Source organism: Miscanthus floridulus, chromosome 4 (genome assembly GCF_019320115.1).
Source record: "Miscanthus floridulus cultivar M001 chromosome 4, ASM1932011v1, whole genome shotgun sequence".
NCBI lineage: Eukaryota > Viridiplantae > Streptophyta > Magnoliopsida > Poales > Poaceae > Miscanthus > Miscanthus floridulus.
Window position 1 is genome coordinate 113,742,649 of NC_089583.1, and position 19,891 is coordinate 113,762,539.

The 19,891-nt window shown below is 52.4% G+C and overlaps 2 protein-coding genes across 9 annotated transcripts; one reads left to right on the plus strand and one right to left on the minus strand.

Annotated features, from left to right (window-relative positions):
- The first annotated feature begins 1,511 nt into the window (after positions 1-1,511).
- LOC136550377 (pentatricopeptide repeat-containing protein At1g63070, mitochondrial-like) lies at positions 1,512-17,605 on the plus strand. Of its 8 annotated transcripts, none has more exons than XM_066541925.1 (9): positions 1,512-4,406; positions 5,214-5,607; positions 5,700-5,851; positions 5,934-6,040; positions 6,139-6,208; positions 15,603-15,816; positions 15,999-16,248; positions 16,663-16,815; positions 17,123-17,605. In XM_066541925.1, exon 1 carries the CDS (start codon positions 2,026-2,028, stop codon positions 4,207-4,209), a length of 2,184 nt encoding a protein of 727 aa, XP_066398022.1. In that variant the 5' UTR covers positions 1,512-2,025; the 3' UTR covers positions 4,210-4,406; positions 5,214-5,607; positions 5,700-5,851; positions 5,934-6,040; positions 6,139-6,208; positions 15,603-15,816; positions 15,999-16,248; positions 16,663-16,815; positions 17,123-17,605. The 8 variants fall into 8 exon arrangements, with proteins under 8 accessions (XP_066398022.1, XP_066398024.1, XP_066398025.1 ...); XM_066541927.1 differs by having other exon boundaries at positions 15,999-16,116; XM_066541928.1 differs by lacking the exons at positions 5,700-5,851; positions 5,934-6,040; positions 6,139-6,208; positions 15,603-15,816 and adding an exon at positions 12,332-12,417.
- A 675-nt stretch (positions 17,606-18,280) lies between these two features.
- On the minus strand, positions 18,281-18,780 carry LOC136549119 (probable glutathione S-transferase). Its single transcript, XM_066540408.1, has 2 exons — positions 18,694-18,780; positions 18,281-18,622 (listed from the first exon to the last, which is right to left on the minus strand). The coding sequence occupies exons 1-2, from the start codon at positions 18,778-18,780 to the stop codon at positions 18,281-18,283; spliced, it is 429 nt and encodes a 142-aa protein (XP_066396505.1).
- Positions 18,781-19,891: the final 1,111 nt, after the last annotated feature.

The window sequence follows — 19,891 nt, forward strand, 5'->3', positions numbered from 1 at the left end:
GGTGCGCCAGCCCGGTCTGTAGTGCAACGCCCAGAGGGACACGGGAGGGGCCCAGTGGCAAGCCACTGTGCTGAAGCGTCCCCACAATAAAAAAATTTTATCGAAATGAGCACATGGCCCACATGTCAGATATTAATATTAGAGTGAAATACACTGGCGGCACTTTAACTGGTCGGCCTGTGCTAGTCCGGTCCACGAACTTGCAACACACGGAAAATGGACCCTTGAACTTGTCAAGTTGTTCACCGCAGGTCCATTTCCCATCCGGCGCGGTCTCCAGGTGACGTGGCAGCGCCAGCGTGGCAGTCGAAGCACGTGAGCCGCACGTTTCAATGTAGGCCCCTCACGTCAGGGTCGCCCCTACCTCCCGCTCCGCACGGGACGAACGCCGTCGCCGACAGCGCTTGGACCACGCCTGACCGCGCCCTTCTCCCGCGTCCCCTGCACGACCGAGCACCCCCGCGCGGACCCTTTCTACGCGCCGTAGCCCCTCGCCCCAAGCCGCTCGTCCCGCAGCGCCGAGTCAGAGATTTGCCATTGTCGGCATGGAGCCGAGCTCCTTGATCGGCCTTTCCTCTCCTCCCGCGGTCTCTCTCTCCCTCTAAAATGGTGCCCAGAGTGTCGCGTGAGCACTCCGCACTCACTCCGCTTCTCCCCGTGCTCCCTCTCTCGCTCTATAGGCGTCGTCGCCTCATCCCGAGCTAGCAGCGCCGCCGTCACAGCCGATCTCCTCCTCTGCCGCTTTCCAGCAGGCGTGAGCTTGTCGACGAGCTTCGGGGCATGCTAAGGCACCCTCAAGTGCTCCCGCGCTCTTCCTCTCCCTCTCTGCGCGTCACTCTGGCTCGCCGGAGCTGCACCGCCGCGGGCGAGCCGCCTTGCCGCACGTACCTTGGCGGGGAATGTCCTAGGCGAGTTCGCCCCGTCGCACTCTCCACCCCCGTGTAGCCCGCACAGACGCTAGCGCTCCACAGCGCCACCCCGCCGAGCTCGCCGTTGCCGGCCATGGGCGCCGCCGCGTCTCGCGCCTCCCGTTCCACCAAACAGTGTGGGCGCAGCGCCACCCCGCCGCGTTCAATATTGAAACGTGCGGCTCACGTGCTTCGTTCGCCACGCTGGCGTTGCCACGTCGCCTGGAGGCCGCGCCGGATGGGAAATGGACCTGCAGTGAACAACTTGACAAGTTCAGGGGCCCATTTTCCGCGTTTGCAAGTTCGTGGACCGGACTGATACAGACCAAAAGTAAAAGGGCCGTCAATGTATTTCACTCTTAATATTAAACTGATAAACACTCGATCTTCTCTTCTTAGCCAAAAGGCGCGCTCAAAGCCGCCGAGTTGGGACAAAACTGAAGCGCAGCGCAGCGCGTGCCCTTGCTATTTCTCTGTTTGGTCACTTGGGCCTTTTGGGCTCGCAATTTGGCAATGTTGCTCGTGGCCCGGTCCTTCCTGCTCTCCTCCGACGAACGGATCGTCCCCGCGGCAGAGACTCATCCCACTTCTCATTGTCACCGGCTCACTTCTTTTCCTAAAAAAAAAAAACAAGTTCCCAAGCAGGCCATAGCAGCGGCGCTATTCACCCGCGCCGCCGCCACCGTAGTTCCACGCCGTCCTCCCCTCTAGTCCCCTTCCGTGCACATCGTGGCTGAAGGGCATCCAGAGCGGAAGTTCGCCCGCGCCAAGTCCGCCTCACCTCGCTCCGCCTCTTGCGTCTTCGCCTCCATCTCTCGCTGCCTGCCGCGGCGGGCGAGGAGCAGGGGACCGGGGCCGTGCAGCTGACCACTGAAGCTGCCCGGGGCGCGGGGCGGCGGCCCGGAGACCACTGGGGCCACCAGCCTCCAGTTCGAGCCAAGCCGCGGCGCCGTCGATTCCTTTGCGGCTGCCGGGGTTACCGGACTTGATGTTGCCTCAGCGGTCCTTTTCGTCGACTTGTCAAGTAATATTGGTCCATGAAGTGTAGTTCGTGCACAGCTCATCCCTGCTTCTGCTGGTACTGTCAAAGTAAGGAGGGGATCAGCATCCCTTGTCTATGCGCCGGGTGGTCCCATTGTTTCTGCGCCGAGCCCTTGTCATCAGGAGCTATCCCCCAGTGTCGCGCCTTTCCTCTCAGGCTTGTTGGTTGAATAGCTCTGATAACGAAGAGCCCAGTCAGAGTTCTGCTTATGGTGACTATAGAAGTCGTCGTCTGCTTCCCTTGATCACACTAGCAGTGCGGGCTTCGAACTGGGATGCTGCCAGAAATATAAGCTTCAGGGAGTGTGTGAGGTTATACGGGCCATCTCAGTCAGTTGGTTTGTTTGCTTTGATTGTGCAGGCGTTCTTGCCGCGGAGAATCAGAGAGGTCCGACGCTTGATTCAGAGCATTGTTGATTACTGTGGAAATGCTGGGTCAGAGTTGTTTGAGTTGGCTCCTATGTTGGTCAGCAATTTGGGTCAGTCAATGACGCTGTTACAAGTTTATGCTGTAGTCATCCGTATTTTTGTAGAGTCGTCGATGTTTGAGGATGCTCTTCTCACTTATGTTGAGGCCAAGAATGTTGGTGTTGACAGACGTTTGTGCAATTTCTTGCTGAAGTGTTTAGTCGAGGGGAATCGGATCATGTATGCGAGGAGTTTATTTGATGACATGAAAAGTTGTGGTCCTTCACCCAATGTCTGCTCTTATTCAATTTTGATGAGTATGTACACACATGGAGAGAGGTTATGCTTAAATGAAGCTTTTGACCTTCTTTGTGAAATGGAATCGAATGGTGTGAGACCGAACGCTACAACATATGGAACTTACCTCTATGGGCTTTGCCGTTCCAGACAGGTAACATCTGCATGGGACTTTCTTCAAACTCTTTCTCAGAGTGGAGGCCCTTGCAGCAATTATTGTTTCAATGCTGTGATTCATGGTTTCTGCAGCGAGGGTCAGGTTGACAAAGCCATAGAAGTGTTTCATGGGATGAAGAAATGTGGGTTTGTCCCAGATGTCCACAGCTACAGCATATTAGTTGATGGGTTTTGCAAACATGGGGATTTATTGAAAGGTTATGACATGCTTGATGAAATGGCAAGAAATGGAATATGTCCTAATCAAGTGAGTTACAGTTCACTTCTGCATGGCCTTTGCAAAACTGGACAGGTTGCATTGGCATTAAAGATTTTCAAGAACCTCCAAGACCATGGTTTTGAGCATGACCAGATAAATTACAGCATCATTCTTCATGGCTGTTGCCAACATGTAGATCTCAAGGCCATCTCTGACCTTTGGTTTGACATGATTCATCATGATATCGCTCCAGATGTTTACAATTATACCAGTCTGATTTACGCATTATGTAGACATAGAAACCTTCAAGATGCATTGGGAGTGTTTGAGCTCATGCTTGAAAATGGGTTGAGTCCCAACATTGTGACATGCACAATCCTAGTTGACAGGTTTAGCAAAGAAGGGCTAGTTGGTGAAGCCTTCCTATTCCTGGATAGAATACATCGGTCATTGGGAATCGTCCCAAACCTTTGCATGTACAGAGTTATTATCAATGGCCTTTGCAAGACCAACAAATATAGTGATGTGTGGAAATTTTTAGCAGACATGATAAAGAGGGGCTATGTTCCTGATGTTGTCCTTTACAGTATTATTATTGATGGCTTCGTGAAAGCTCTGAAGTTGCAGGAGGCCTTAAGGTTGTACCGTAAGATGTTGGATGAAGGCGTAAAACCTAACACATTTACATATTCTAGCCTCATAAATGGGCTGTGTAATGATGATAGACTTCCTGAAGCTATGGGATTGATTAGGGATATGATTGGGGAAGACCTGTTACTTGACAATGTTTTGTGCACGTCTATCATTGCTTGCTATTGTAGGCGTTTAAATATGAAGGCTGCTAATGAATGGCTCAGACAAATGGAAAGAAGTGGTGTGTTCCCAGATGCTTTTGTATATACTTGTATGATTGATGGTTATAGTAAAGTGCTTGCAATGGATGGTGCACGCTTGATGATGGAAGAAATGGAAAAAAGAAAGCTTAAACCTACTGTAGTAACCTACACAGCTCTCATTATTGGATACCTTAAAACGGGGGATGAGAAGGAAGCTTGTATGATGTATGAGAGTATGCGTCATGCAGGCATTTCTCCAGATGTCAAGCTGCGTTGCATTTTGGGCATTGGCAATGACAGGGGTGATTGTGATGATTCTCAGAAAGCGAATGGTGTAACATAATTTTCACATAGAGATTTATTAACTTGATGAAGGGACTTCGCTATGATGGCTCTGAGCTCGTCTAGTGCAGGACACTGTTGGCTCCATTTGTTTCCTCCACTTCCACACTGCCATTCTATGGACAAGGAATGGAAAGCAGTAACCTGAAAAGTGTCAGTTAAATCCATGGACAACAGCTGAGGGTGTAATCGATACAGGTTAGCCCTTGTCTTATGCAAATAATAAGATAAGATATTAATCTGCATTTAAAAAATGCTCCTTTTGTTTAAAGTGTTACATTAACAGTTTTAACTTCAGGTTACTTGAGCTATACCATCACACTGAAATTTTCCCTGCTTTCCAAGTTTCATGTTTAGAAAGGTTTTCTCCATTTGTTTCTACGATACATTCAACCATGCTGTTATTTCTAGATTGTTTTTCTGTAGAATCTTTTTTACCATATGTAGCACTTGTAAAGCTATGAGTTTGACAGAACTGAAAGATCACAGCAATTCATGAAAGCAATCAAATGACTGTTCCACACCTGCAGTCAATGTCATGCCATTAATAAGTTGATTGGTGCTTAATGGACCACCTTCCCTGCCTTTTCATCCTCGTCAAAGAGAACAAAACCTCATTTAATCCATCTTGTATCTAAGAAATATCCTCTCCTGTGTGGCTCATAGGGAGTTTGGGTCCTTCTCTAGACTGATGTATGAGCCGCCTCGCTGTAAGACACTGCACTCTGACTGAAGCCACCACATGGCTTAAGAGGCAAGACACTCCAGGCCACCATGCCACCGCTCTGTTTTGAAATCCCTCGAACAAATTATTGTTTGGTAGAAAGCGATTAGGTTTGCTATGGTGCCCATAAATCAAATTGTATGAAAAGGCAATGATATTATTCTGCATTTGTAGAAAGTACGCTATGTCTGAAGTCTAGGAATCAAAATGTTCTTTCTGTGGAAAGTTTACTTCTTATGATATTTTCCAAATATATTTTAATATTTTTCATAACTTCACAGCTTGGGCTTTTGAGAAGCATGGTTGTTACTCTGTTCGATTGGCCTGTTGGCTCTGGCTGTAGAGCAATGGCAACATTAGCCTAGGGATGAGTTACCCCTTCCTTGACTGACCATCAACCAATGTGAAAGAAGTAGAAGCTCCCGATGGAGTTAGCCTTTAGCACCAAAGACGTGTCTTTACTTGAGATGGCTGCATGGTTTCCAGCCAATTAAGCACACTTTACATAAGTGGCATATACAGATCCTGGGCCCTGTGGAATAAAAGGGCGTACCCAGTGCAGAGAGCTCTCGCTCTGTGCGGGGTCTGAGGAAGGGTGTCAGTGGCAAGCCTTACCCTCACCTGTGCAATGCGAGGAGACCGCGACTCGAACCCAGGACCTTCCGGTCACAGGCGGTAAGACTCTACCGCTTGCACCAGAATATAATACATAATTTAGCATTTATATCCACACCCAAGAACTCGCTTGAATTATTATTTCATTTCAGTGGCACATATTACCCTTGGAGCAATGCCGAGAATAGACAGATGCAGCGATGCACTGTCCTGAAACCAAACATGCATTTTTATCTGGAATTCGGGGTTCATGAGATGCCTTTTCTGAAGTAGTGAGTACACTGCACAACAATGTTGAACATAGGTTTGCTGGTTGTCCACTCCAATCTGTTGGTTTTTATCCACTAATTGGCCTCTTGCTAGCTGAACCTTTGCCTGGTATGCAGGTTGTCCACTCCAGCCTGTTGGTTTTTATCCAGTAATTGGCCTGTTGCTAGCTGAACGTTGCCTGGTGCTTGTTGCCATTTTGCATGGCTGTTCCTATTTTCTATATGTATGTTGCAAAGCACAAAAATAGTAGTTGTATGCCATCAACAATCCTGTCACTGTAACTCGGTTTATTGATTAGATTCTGGTGCTGGTTGTGTTCAGATAATCATCGTCGATTACAAGCTCTGAGAGAAGAGGTGGCTCGGGAAAACTCAGTAGATTGATGATGGAGGTACCAAATGAATACAATATATATAGGCAAGGATTGTCAAGGGTTTATAAAAACACTCAATCAACGGTGATCCTTGCCTAAACCAAGATCATCTACCATAAAACCCCAAGGGGCGCCTACAGGCGCACTCAGCCCAAACCCAGGGCGATACAACCCATACAACAATGCTAATGACCCAAGATACAACCCATAATATGGCAGTCTAACACGCTCCCGCAGTCTGATCGTCGCCACCGCGCACGTTCCGGCTGGACCTGAACTCTGTGAAGACCGAAGATGGAAGACCTTTGGTGAAGATGTCCGCATATTGGGATGAAGTTGGCACATGCAGGACATGAACATTACCAGTAGCAACCTTCTCCCGAACGAAATGGAGATCAATCTCGATGTGCTTGGTGCGCTGTTGCTGAACCGGGTTGGAAGACATGTAGACAGCGCTAATATTGTCACAATAGACCAAAGTAGCGTGCCGAAGAGGGGCATGGAGCTCGAGCAAGAGCTGACGCAGCCAAGAGGCCTCAGCAACACCGTTGGCCACTGCGCGGTACTTAGCTTCAGCACTGGATCTGGAGACTGTATTCTGACGCTTGGAGGACCAGGAGACGAGATTATCACCGAGGAACACAGCGTAGCCCGAGGTGGACTTGCGCGTGTCTAGGCAACCAGCCCAATCAGCGTCAGTGTAGATCACAAGATCAGTGGCAGGAGATGGCCGCAGCAGTAGATCCAAGTGGAGAGTGCCCCGAACATAGCGAAGGATGCGCTTGAGTGCTGCCAAGTGTGGTTCCCATGGGTCATGCATGTGAAGACAGACTTGCTGGACAACATAGGCGATGTCAGGCCGTGTGAAGGTCAGATACTGTAATGCGCCAGCAAGACTTCGATAGTTTGTTGCATCAGCCACAGGAGGACCATCAACAGCTGCAACCTTGGGGTTTGTGTCGACTGGAGTAGAACACGGCTTACACTCAGCCATCCCAGCACGGTCCAAGATATCCAGCATGTACTGCCGCTGCGAAAGGAAGAGACCGTCACTACATTGCTGAACATGCATACCGAGAAAGTGATGCAGTTTGCCAAGATCCTTCATTGAGAACTCCTGTTGGAGGGCCGAAATGATCCGTCGAAGGAGACCCAGGGAGGAGGCTATGAGGACGATGTCATCCACATACAGGAGGAGATAGGCAATATCTGAGCCACGCCTGTAGATGAAGAGCGAGGTGTCTGACTTGGCTTCGACAAACCCGAGAGACAACAGAAAAGTGGCGAACCGACTCTACCAAGCGCGAGGAGCCTGCTTCAACCCATACAAGGACTTGTTGAGCTGACACACGAAGTCCGAGTGGGTGGGATCCTCAAAACCAGACGGCTGTACACAATACACTGTCTCTGACAAGGTGTCATGTAGGGAGGCATTCTTCGCATCGAGCTGGTGCACGGGCCACTGGTGAGAAAGGGCCAGAGAAAGCACGGTGCGAACTGTGGCAGGCTTCACAACTGGACTGAAAGTCTCTGAAAAATCCATGCCAGGCCGCTGAGTGAAGCCGCGAAGGACCCAGCGTGCCTTGTACCACTCAAGTGACCCGTCGGCGTTAAACTTGTGCTTGAAAATCCACTTCCCGGTGACCACATTAGCCCGAGGGGGGTGGGGGACAAGATCCCATGTGTGGTTTTGGAGAAGAGCAGCATGTTCTTCCTCCATAGCAGCATGCCAATTCGGATCGGCGAGTGCGCTGCGGAAGGTCTTGGACACTGGAGACAGCGGCGTAGCGTGATAGAGAGCAGGAATCCGGAAACCGGCCTTTGCGCGCATGGCCATGGGGTGCTGGTTGGTCACTGGGGGGACAACATCACCCTTAGGCAGCGACGCAAGGGCAGCAGCTGGCCGGACAGCAGTTGGGCTCTCCCGGCGCGGCGTAGGGGCAGCAGCTGGCTGGACAGCAGCTGGGCGCTCCCGGCACGTGTAGACGTGACGGACTGCGAGCACCGGGAAGACGGGCAGCGGCGGGAAACCGGGCGGAGGTCCGCGCGGCTCGGCCAAAGCTGCAGGTGACTGCGAGGTCGAAGAAGTCGGTGCCGCACGTGGTCGTGCAGGCGATGGTGACATCGTGGCCGCAAGTGGCTGTGCGGGCGAAGGCAAGGCAGGGGCCGCACGTGGCTATGCGGGCGAGGGTGTAGGCGCAACTGGTGGATCGGCTGGGAGCGCATCAAGCGCTGTTGAACCAGCCAGGTCATCATCGGTGTCAGCCGCAACCGCACGTGGCTGTGCGAGTGTCAAAGTACCAGTACCTGCAGAGAGAAACTTATGTGCTGGTCCGATGGGAGCCGACACATAGTCAGTAATGTCCAAAAAATCAAAGTCTGCCGGGGATGGAGTGGAGGCACGCTCAGCATAGGGTAATGCTGACTCGTCAAAGACGACGTGACGAGAGATGATAACTCTATTGGAAGAGAGATCAAGGCAGCGGTATCATTTATGATGAGCTGAATATCACAGGAAGACACATAAGGTGGATCGAGGGGAAAGTTTGTGGGGAGCTGTGGCGGACAAGTTGGGATAACAAGTGCAGCCAAAAACGCGTAGGTGATCGTAGGAGGGCGCTGTGTCGAAGAGGGCGAAGTGCGGGGTGGACGAGATCAGCGTTTTGGTGGGCAAGATGTTAATGAGATATGTGGCTGTCTGCATAGCTTCGACCTAGAATGAGGGTGGTAGGGAAGCCTGGAATAGTAGGGAGCGAATCACATTGTTAATGGAACGAATGATACGCTCGGCCTTACCGTTCTGGGCGGAAGTGTATGAGCAAAACATGCGGAGGCGAACACCATGGGTAAGGAAAAACGTGCGAGAGCTGGAGGTGTCAAACTCACGACCGTTGTCGCACTGAACTACCTTGATGGTGGTGCCGAGCTGAGTGGACACAAGGGCAATAAAGTGAGCGAGTGTCGGAAAAGCGTCAGATTTCAACTTTAGAGGAAACGTCCATAAATAATGTGAACAATCATCAAGAATAACCAAGTAATATTTATAGCCCGAGACACTAAGAACAGGTGATGTCCACAGATCACAATGTATCAGATCAAAGTTATTGGACGCTCGAGAAGTTGACAAATGAAATGGAAGACGCACATGACGACCTAATTGACACGCATGACAAACAGTAGTAGTATCATGACGACAAGTAGGAAGACTCGACGCAAGCTTGGAGAGGGCCTCGTGTCCAGGATGACCGAGGCGGCGATGCCAAAGTGAAGACTCGGTGGCGGCGACCAAGGAGTGAGTAGCTGGCAGCCGGAGAGGGTACAATGGTTCGGAACTATAGCACCTGATGATCACGTTTCGAGACAGAAGATCCATCACAGAACACCCAGTCGGGTCAAACTCAACAGAACAATTGTTATCGATAGTGAACTGGCGAACAAAAATTAGGCTCTTAATAAGTTGTGGGGAAACCAACACATTATTAAGACGTAAAGACGGTGAAATAACTGTAGAGCTAGTGGATGTAACGGGGAGTAAGGATCCGTTATCGACAACAATGGACGATGGAGTAGGATACCGCGAAGTAGTATGTGAAAGTGAATCGGAATGTGAGGACATGTGAGAGGTTGCACCTGAATCGAAGTATCAGTCATTGTTGTTTTGTGGCTGCCGCAGCGTCATGGTGCTGAATGTCGAGGCCAGAGATGGCTAATCCCATGTAGGAAGCCCGACGAGCAGTTGGTAGTAGCCGGGGGGTGGTGCAGTCTAGGACCCGGTGTTCTCCATAACCCGGGCAGGCACAACATGCTGTTGAAGAGTCTGCTGGGCCAGCAGAGCGCGCTGAGGGGTGCCGGGCAGTGGCACAAGTGGAGGCCGCTGCCCAGGCTGTGGTCCAGGCCACATTTGGATGGCCCCGGCCCACGGGCGGTAGGAGGGCCATGGCGCGCCCCCGGAGCCGGAGCTGCCAGGCTTAAACTGTCCACCGGAGGGCACGCTGGACTGGGCACCTCGCTGCGTACCAGTGGGCGCCGGGTTGCCACCAGCGCCGTCGCGCCGGCCGCCGCGTTTTCCGCGGTGGTTCTTGGATGGAGCAGAGCCGCCCCCGGAGCCTGCACTGGAGGCTGCAGGCTGCTGAACAGCAGGAGGGCGCGACGGGGCTGACGTAGTGGTGGAAGCGGTGAGCGTTGTCGATTGAGACGACGACGTGTTCTCCATCGTCAGCTCCTCCAGGAGGTCAGCCTTCGCGTCCAGGAACGTGGGGAAGGGGCGCCCTCGCCGGAGATGCATGCCGACGGTCTTGAAGCGCTCATTCAGACCGCGAATGAGGTTGAGGACGAGGGTGCGGTCGGTGATGACTTCACCTAAGTCACCAAGCGTGTCCGCCATGCGCTTGAGCTCCTTGCAGTAATCGGTGATGGACAGATCACCTTGAACGAAGTTGCGGAGCTTGGCGTCGAGGACGAGGGCGCGTGTCTCGCGGTTGTTGAAGAACTGGGACTCCATGGTGTGCCAAGTGTCGCGGGCAGTGGAGTTGCGCGTTGAGATCGTCGCGGCGAGGTCGTCAGAGATGGTGCAGAGGATCCATGACTTGACAACGCAATCCATGCGCTGCCAGTCAGGGAAACCAGGCGCCGGTAAGTCCTGCAGGACATGATGTTGAAGAGAATACTTCCCAATGATGAGGAGGAACTGATCGCGCCACCGATTGAAGTTGCCGGCGTTGAGGTCGAGAACAACCGTGACAAGGTTGCGGATGTTCTGGACCGCTACTGCCTGGGAGTGGAGGTTGGCGATTGCAACAGCCTCGTGCAGAAGGAGGGTTTGATGCAGATCGGTGTTGTCGTTGTGGTCGGAGGCGTGATCGGAGAGGGCGTCCTCATTGCCCCCGTCCGCGGGAGCGCCAGCGGCGGCGTGTTCCTGCTCGGCGCGTGCCAGGGCGTCGCGAGCGCGGGCGGCGGCGGCGTCGCGCTCCAGAGCGGCGGCCTGGGCTTCCTTCTCAGCAGCGGCGGCGCGCGCGAGGGCGGCATCGCGCTCAGCCTTCCGATTGGCTGCGCGCAGGCGCGCAGCGGCATCCGCATCGGCGGCTTTGGCGGCGGCAACAGATTTGGCCTGGGCATCGGAGTCCAGGCTGGATATTGTGGCGACCGTGGGGGCGGCGGCGGCGGCTGCCGATTTGGGAGAGGGGGGAGGACTCCCAGGCATCGCAGAACAGCAGGGGAAGCCGGCGCAGATGGGTGGGAGGAGCGCAGCCGAGGGGGAAGGCGTGCTAGGGCAGCGGAGGTGGAATCGGGGTGAATACCCAGACTTGTGATACCATGAGAGAAGAGGTGGCTTGCGAAAACTCAGTAGATTGATGATGGAGGTACCAAATGAATACAATATATATAGGCAAGGAATGTCAAGGGTTTATAGAAACACCCAATCAACGGTGATCCTTGCCTAAACCAAGATCATCTACCATAAAACCCCAAGGGACGCCTACAGGTGCACTCAGCCCAAGCCCACGGCGTTACAGCCCATACAACAATGCTAATGACCCAAGATACAACCCATAATATGGCAGTCTAACAAGCTCATCTACCCGAGCGGCACTGTGATTGCCCACCTCATCAATAGCTTGCACAATCGGCAGGGGAAAATGATTGCCAAGTATGAAGTATACTGACACCGCCCTCTGACGCTGATACTGTGCCGGAGTTCTTCCTCCGATCCTGAAATGTGTGTATCTGAACTTTGAAACATGGGCTGCAGGAGATTCTTCACCGGTAGCTTCACTTGGGGCTTCTTCCAGTTGTTCAAATGTAAATTTTGCACTAGCCTACTACCACCAATGCCATTCCTAGGGTTTCAAATGTGGAGTTCATCTAGAGAATCATAAATTCTCTATGAAGCAGTGTAAAAGGGATAAAGATATGCATGAGCTGCAATGTTAGAAGTAAGTTAAATGTTCATCAGAAATATGCAATGTGACAGTTTTAAATAGTCATTAAGGTTTTAGAACTATTGTTTAATTCCAAAAAAAAAGTTGAAACATCAATATTCAATGGGGAATGTGTCACCCACTTGTTTACTTCAGCTGTGCTATGTATCTTGTAAGGCACTATAACTGTTACCTCTTTACATTGTGTTTATTGTGCTTTCAGTATATTTCCTATGAGATATAGAGCTGAAAAGGATATACTGAAATTTGATCTTCCAGATATGATAATTCAACATCTAGAGAAAATTGGTTAGTAACAAAACTCATACAACCCTCTATTTTGTTTCATTTTTGGGTATGTAGTGTATTGCCTCAGTTTGTGTGCCATTTTGGTATGGTTTGACCATCTTGCTTCTCGGCTCCTCAGTTGAGCTATTATTAATTGTTCTCATATCGCCGGATATGAGTGTTAGTCGCTGAATTCTTACTCTTGGTAGTAGCAGAATTCTTACTCTCATCGAGAGAGGATGACACCAGGAGTTGGGGCAATTTTCTGGTTTATTTCTCACACAAATGTTATGCCAACCTGAGGGGTTAGGGATACATATTTATAGGCTGCTAGCTAGCAAAGCATATGCCAAGATGCTAGATAGTAACATGATGTCCTAAAACAGATGTTGTCCTAGATGCTAAGATGTTGTCCTAGTCAGTTAAAGATGCTGTCCTAGATGCTAAGATGCTGTCCTAGCCAGTCAAGGATGCTGTCCTTGATGAGCAGTAAGACCAACATGCAGCCACAAGGACCATATGCTACAGCCTCACAAAGACCAGCCAACCAAGAGACTTATCCCATCATTAACCCCCTAAGTCTTGTGCGTCGTCTTGTGGGAAAGTTGAACCATCCCGGTCCTGGAACAGAGCTCAAGGAACTTGATCCTCCCAAGAGGCTTGGTAAGCAGGTCCGCAAGATGGTCCTTGGTGTTGATGTAGCTTGCCTTGATACTCCCTTCCTCCAAACAGCCTCGGATGAAGTGGTACCTCATCCGGTTGTGCCTACTCCGTTCATGAAAAACGGGGTTCTTTGTCAGGGCCAGAGCGGACTTGCTGTCCATCCTGAGCTCCACCGCTCTAGTGTCTGCCGAGGAGATCACCAAGCAGTCGAGCGAGCCAAAGCGCCTGAGTCAAAGCGATGGAGGCCGCTATGTACTCGGCCTCGCGGTTGGACAGGGCCACCACCTGCTGCTTGACCGACTGTCAGCTAACGAGGCACTTGCCAAGGAGGAAGAGGATCCCGCTCGTGCTCTTGCTGGTGTTGATGTCGCCGGCGTGGTTGCTGTCGCTGTACCCGACGAAGTGTGCCGCCCCAGGGCACCTAGGATAGTAGAGGCCGTGGTCGAGAGTCCCCGCAACATAGCGGATGATCCTCTTCACAGCCTGCTGGTGCTCCGTCGTCGGTCGCTGCATGAACCGACTAACGTAGCCGACGGAGAATACCAAGTCCGGCCGTATGTGGGCGAGGTAGCGAAGGCTCCCCACAAGACGCCGGTATTGCGTAGCGTCCACCTCCTCCGTCGTGCTGTCGTGGCTCAGCTTCAGCCTCTCCATCGGAGTGAGAGCTGGGTTACAGTCGGTGAGCCCGGCTAGCTCAACGACGCACTTGGCGTAGGCGGTCTGTAGAAGCGTGATCCTGGAGTCATCCTGGTGCACCTCGATTCCCAAGTAGAAGTAGAGAAGCCCTAGGTCACTCATCTGGAAGGTGGCCTTCATCTCTTCCTTGAATGCCGCCACCTCCGCATCCTTGGTGCCGGTGATCACCAAGTCGTCGACGTAGACACCCACCAGCAGAGCATTTCCTCCACTGCCCCGTCGGTAGATGGCCGCCTCGTGCGGGCTTTGCTTGAAGCCCATCCCCTTTAGCGTGGAATCCAATTTGGCATTCCACATCCTTGGTGCCTGCCGCAAGCCATAGAGGGCCTTGCGTAGGCGGAGCACCTTGCCCTCCTTGTCGGGGATCGCAAATCCCGGCGGCTAGTGCACGTAGACCTCCTTCTTCAAGTCGCCGTTAAGGAACGTTGACTTGACGTCCATGTGATGAACACGCCAACCCTTTTGGGTAGCTAGCGCAAGGAGGAGTCGCACGGACTCCATCCGTGCCACGGGAGCAAAGGCGTCGTCGAAGTCGACCCCCTCCTGCTGCACGAAACCTCCAGGTCGTGAGGCACCAGTCCCAGCACCGGCTGGTCGCCGAGAAGGTTCTCCATCATACGGTACCGCAACGGCTCGCCGTCGTGGTACGCGTCGATGCGCTCCTCGTCGTGAGAGAGCGGAGTAGCGAGCTCAACCGGGCTGTGCTCGACACAAGCTGGTGTTGGAGTAGACGTGCCCGGAGAGGTGCTTGTCGGTGCTGGAGTGCGTGGCGGTGCCGGCTGTGGTGGAGCCGGCGAAGAACTCATCGCAGCCGAGGTCTTGGCTGGAGAGCGTGGTGCTATCGAAGTAGCAGGCGTCGGGGTCGGTGGAGGCTCGGGGACTGGGGTAGACGCGCTCGTCGAAAAGAGCTGCCTACTCCCCCAGCTCCCTCGAAGTGAACGTACTCGACAGTAAAGTCGTCGTACGTCGGAGCCGAGCCGTCGTCCACCGCCTTGTCCCACGTCCATCCTCGCCCTTCGTTGAACACAACGTTGCGCGCCGTGCGCACACGCTGTGTCTTTGGGTCGAAGATGCGGTAGGCCTTCGAGCCCTCCGCGTAGCCGATGAACACTCCCGGAGTGCTCCTGTCGTCGAGCTTGTTGATGTGGCCAAGCTCCTTGGCGAACGCGAGGCAGCCGAAGACCCGCAAGTGGGAGACCGCCGGCTTGCGCCCATGCCAAGCCTCGTACGGCGTCCCGCCGTCGAGCGCCTTGGTAGGCGAGCGGTTGAGGATGTAGACGACCGACACCACCGCCTCTCCCCAGAAGACAGCTGGCATCCCCCTCTGTTTGAGACGGGCCCGAGTCATCCCCATAACCGTCTGGTTGCGCCACTCGATGACGCCGTTCTGCTGCGGGCTATGCGGCGCGGAGTAGTGGCACTGAATGCCCTTATCAGCGCAGTACGACGCGAATTCAGCCGCCGTGAATTCGCCGCCGTTGTCGGTGCGCAGCACGCGCAGCTTGCGGCCGCACTCCGCCTCCGCAGCACCCTGCGTGCGCCTGATGGCGTCCGCAGCCTCTCCCTTGCCGCCGAGGACCATCACCCACATGTAGCGGGAAAGGTCGTCGACGAGCAGCAGGAAGTAGCGTCGTCCTCCCGGTGTGGCCGGTGTCACCGGGCCACACAAGTCCCCGTGCACAAGCTCGAGCCTCTCCTTGGCTTGAAAGCTCGCCTGCTGGGGAAAGGGGAGTCGCCTCTGCTTCGTCAACACGCAGACGTCGCAGAACTGCTTCACATGATAGACCGTTCTGATCCGTTTATTGAAGCTCCTTTTGTAGTGATATATGATATATAGCATTCTGAAGGTGTCACCGAAAGCGTGTGGACTGAACATAGACAAGGAAGGAAGGTTATCTCAAGGGAGAAAGCGATTATGCACATATAAATGCTGCTGGTGGCAGCCAGGAGATAGTTTCTTGTGGCTCGGCACAGCTACAGCATGATCCAGACATACAACACTAGATTAATTACAATGCTGAACCTGAACACGTGAAGAGATACTCCTTTACTGACATGCAGGTTGATTGTATACCCTGCCCTATTGTTCATCGTTATATTCTTTGTACAGATACACATTATTTGTACTCTTCATCATTTCATCATTCACTTTATTTTTTGGAACAATTTATCATTATCATTCTTGGCCCAAATGTTCGTTGCTTTTTGCTGACATGTTTGTGACATCATTTTTATTTGTGCAGGTCGCCCTGTTAGTATTGGAAGATCAGAATTTGTAACCGAAGTCTCATCACTTCCATGATCTTGTATCGTACTTAACCACACCTTCCAAAACAATCATGTTCCGCTTGAGAATGAGAAGTATGTAGGATGCTTGATTCAACATTTGGTGAACAATTGTATCGAAATCAGTTTGCCTTTTTGATTGGGCTTTTCAAGATGAACCATCCATGTGAGAAGTTTGTCTATGTGGCGTGATACATCGCTTAAAAAGTAAATCGTGGATCCTCGATGTTGTTGAAAATACTTGTTTCCTTCAACTTGAACTACATAGTTGAATCATGTATTTTGGTGTTCTTTGTTTATGCTTGCTTAGGCAATGTATCTCAGTGTGGCAGAAATTAGCACGTCTTTGAAGTGTCTGGTGATCTTAGTGTAGAAAGAAATTAGCGATGTATCTCCGCTTAGGAATATAAGTTTCTAGGATTACAGGTATGTCCTAGCAAAAGCAAAAGTTCAAATCAAGCTGACACTTAAGGCATGTAGATTTGCAGAACATTTAGTCTGTTTCTTTGGAAAGTAGGGTGGAGCATTGCGTTAATTTTTTTTGAGAAATCACTTGGTGTAGGATTAGGATGATAACCAGTCAACCTCATATACATATATTTTCATTTTGGTTATTTTCAGTGTATGATCATGCAAGGATCTGCTGACAGAAAACAGTTGGCGATGAAGCAACTGTTGTAAGAAGTGGTCAGGATCCATATGGCGTCGGATTGGCCAGCCGTCTGCCATGGCACCATCATGAGCGTGAGCGGGTACTCTTCAGACTGTTGCCAGGTGAGCATGACACTTGGACTGCAAACGCATCGCATCGTTGTGCCAATGCTGTGACCATAGTTTTAGTCCCAAGATTGATGTGCCTGGTTATCCATAGTATTAAGTAATCCTTGCATGTATCTATGCTTCCCTCTTGCCACAACCACAACTTCAGTGTTTTATTTTATATATTCCTGTGTCATGCCTTCCTTGATGACAGAGTTATCAGGAATTAGGCATAACTTGTTTCCATACTGGTATTGTATTGTATCATTATGTTTTGGTTCATTTCGTTCCATAAAATAATTTTTTCGCATACTACATGCAGCGCCAGGGATCTGATCAGCACAAGATGTCACTGCTAGCTGCTATCTCCACAGTCCACAGTCCACACGAACACGATGGCAGGACCTCAGACAGTCCTTTGTTTGTACGCAGAGCTCGGCAGCAGGCTTGGAAGAGTCAAGAGTGCCCACGATGGCGATGAACATGCGTTCTCAGTTTGTATGAGCCACGGCAGGCCGGAGGTCAGCGTCGACGAGGGCTGGGAGCAGCAGGGTCTCGTCTCGCGCAACCAACGGTTGGCCTGCACGCCACAATTGACTTGAGGGGTTTGGCCATCGTGAGCGGCGTGCTTGCGGCTCCGGGACCGGGGACGACGTATCCAAGCTCCATGTGGCCGTCTCCATCGGCAAGATATCGCCTGTCCCCCCTGGCCTCGTGCTTTCCATCTTCCCATCATGAGCTGTCACAAGTGACTGCATCAAATCACACGATGGCAACTGCAAAATCTTGAGATACTTGTAAAGTATATTTGCAGGTAGTCTGGTTTGCACTTGATCATCATCAATCATCGCTGGTATTGGCCGCGAAGCATCCATACGGCTCCAGGACGGCGATTGTCTCCTCATGCGTTAATTCGTCCTTCATTATCCATGCGTGATCTTTCTTTTTTAAACTCATAATTCAGATGTCCATCTTGGACACGGCGATATGCTAATAATTCAGATCTGGATGGAGCGAGGGCAGGTGCAACACGTTTCCTGCCGACCTACTCGCAAGTTCCTTTCTTTCTCTTCTGGTGTGTACTAAAGAACAAGATTAGCAGCGATTCGAGCAGCTTTAGCCGGCTTATCAGCTAGAATTTATAGTATTTTTTTTCTATAACAAATCAGCTTCAGTCGACTTTAATACCAGCTGAACAGTTTGGCTGTTTCGTATACTGGCTGTTTACTTCAGCCATTACTTTTTGAAAACTGTTTCCTACCAGTAGTACTATCTACTGGAGTAGTATCTCCTGATAACACAGTCGGTGTCGCTTTGGCCTGATTTCAATATGGTGACGGCTCATGGAGCCGTTCGCTTGAGTTATAAGTCATATTTTTTTTAGTTAATGAATAATATTTTTCTTTCACAACGAATTAGTCGAAACGAAAAGGCAATTGCATGATCGCACAGTGATGTGACGTAATGGAGCTACTACGTACTACTCCTGCCTACTGCACCGCTGCGTTGACCATGGACCTGTACCTCTCCTGGTTGGCAGCGAAGAAGGCGACGAGCTGGTCCCTGCCGGCAGGGACCGCCTGACGACCGCGTGGGAGGTGTACTGCTCGGCCCACCGGCGCAGAGCCGGGTACTCTCCCTCCGCCACGAGGCGCACCCCGGCCACCTCCTCCAGCACGCCGAGCCAGTGCGCCAGCGTGCAGGCGGCGAGGTCGTCGCCGCCGAAGAACCTCTTCCCATGGCCTTGGAGCTCCGCGTCCAGCACCGCCAGGCTCGCCTTCGTCTCCGCCACCAACCGCACCCGCGCCTCGCCGTCGTCCGCCTACATCGACAATTCGACAGCCACAGCGGCTTCAGGCACTTGGTGGCGACGAAGCCGGCCCAGAAGCGGACGTAGGGCTCGGCCGGCAGGATCCTCGGCGTGGCGTCGTCGCCGTGGGAGGCGAAGGCCTCGAGACTCGCAGACGGCGCGGCCGCCATGGAGGAGGACCGGGACGGAGCGGTTGATGGGCCAACAGAAATATCGGTTCCCCGGAGGCCGATAGGTACCCGTCGGTAATCCGATGGCCGACAGGTCCCCTTCAATGGGCCAGGTCAGCCCAGTATTCATATCGGCTCCCCGAAGGCCGACAAGTCCCCCGCCGACAGGCCCCACCTCATGCGCTCCCTCTGACCGCTCTCTGTCACCGTCGCCACCGCTCGCCACCCCGCGGTGTGGGCGGCCTCTCCTCGTCGGCGTCCGCCGGATTCGACAGAGGGCGCTGCGCCACCGCCCCCGCCTGGTGCTCCAGCGACGTCGGCGCTCGGCTGCTATAGGTACGTGTGTTTTTGTTAGTTTAATTTTTTTGTTAGTTTAATTAGATTACTTAGGTTGTGTTTTGACGTAACACTAGTACCTGACAGACTGCACAATAGCCATTCCGTACGCTCTGTTGATTCGCACGTGTTTCATCGGCCCCTCCCGCTAGTCGCACGCTCGCCAGCGTGGGGGACTCGTACAGTCGTACCCGACACTACTACCCGTACGTACACCACCAATGGCCACACTGTTCACTGTTCGGCGCCCAGTGCACGCCACAGTTGCCGTTGCCGAGCACGAGCAGCCCGACTCCGCTCCACGGAACACGAACCAACGGGCACGGGCAGCCGATAGTGAGGACTCTCTCCCTGACCGACTGACTGACCTGACCTGACCTGACCCGCCGCTGCAGCGGAGCGGAGGGCGGCCAGCGAGATCGGGCGCCGATTTTCCACCGGCCGTGGACCCACCGGCCAGCCAGCGGCGCGGGTCAGCAGGTCAGCGTGGTGCACTGGCACTGACACGGACCGTCAATTTATGGACCAACTGCTGCGACGCAGACTGGGTGGAGAGATTTTTCAGGACCTAAGAGTCGAGTCGAGTCGAGTCGAGCACAGGCACAGTACTACGAGGCGCATCCGCGCGCAGGGCAGCGTCATGGGCGCGTTGGTGCCAACCAGCGCCCGGTGAACACCTACGTATTACGTCCTTCGCAGATCGCGGTGGATGGGCTTTGCGTCAGCAGGAGGCCGCTAGCTATCTGTAGGCAATCCGATGGCCGACAGCTAGTTC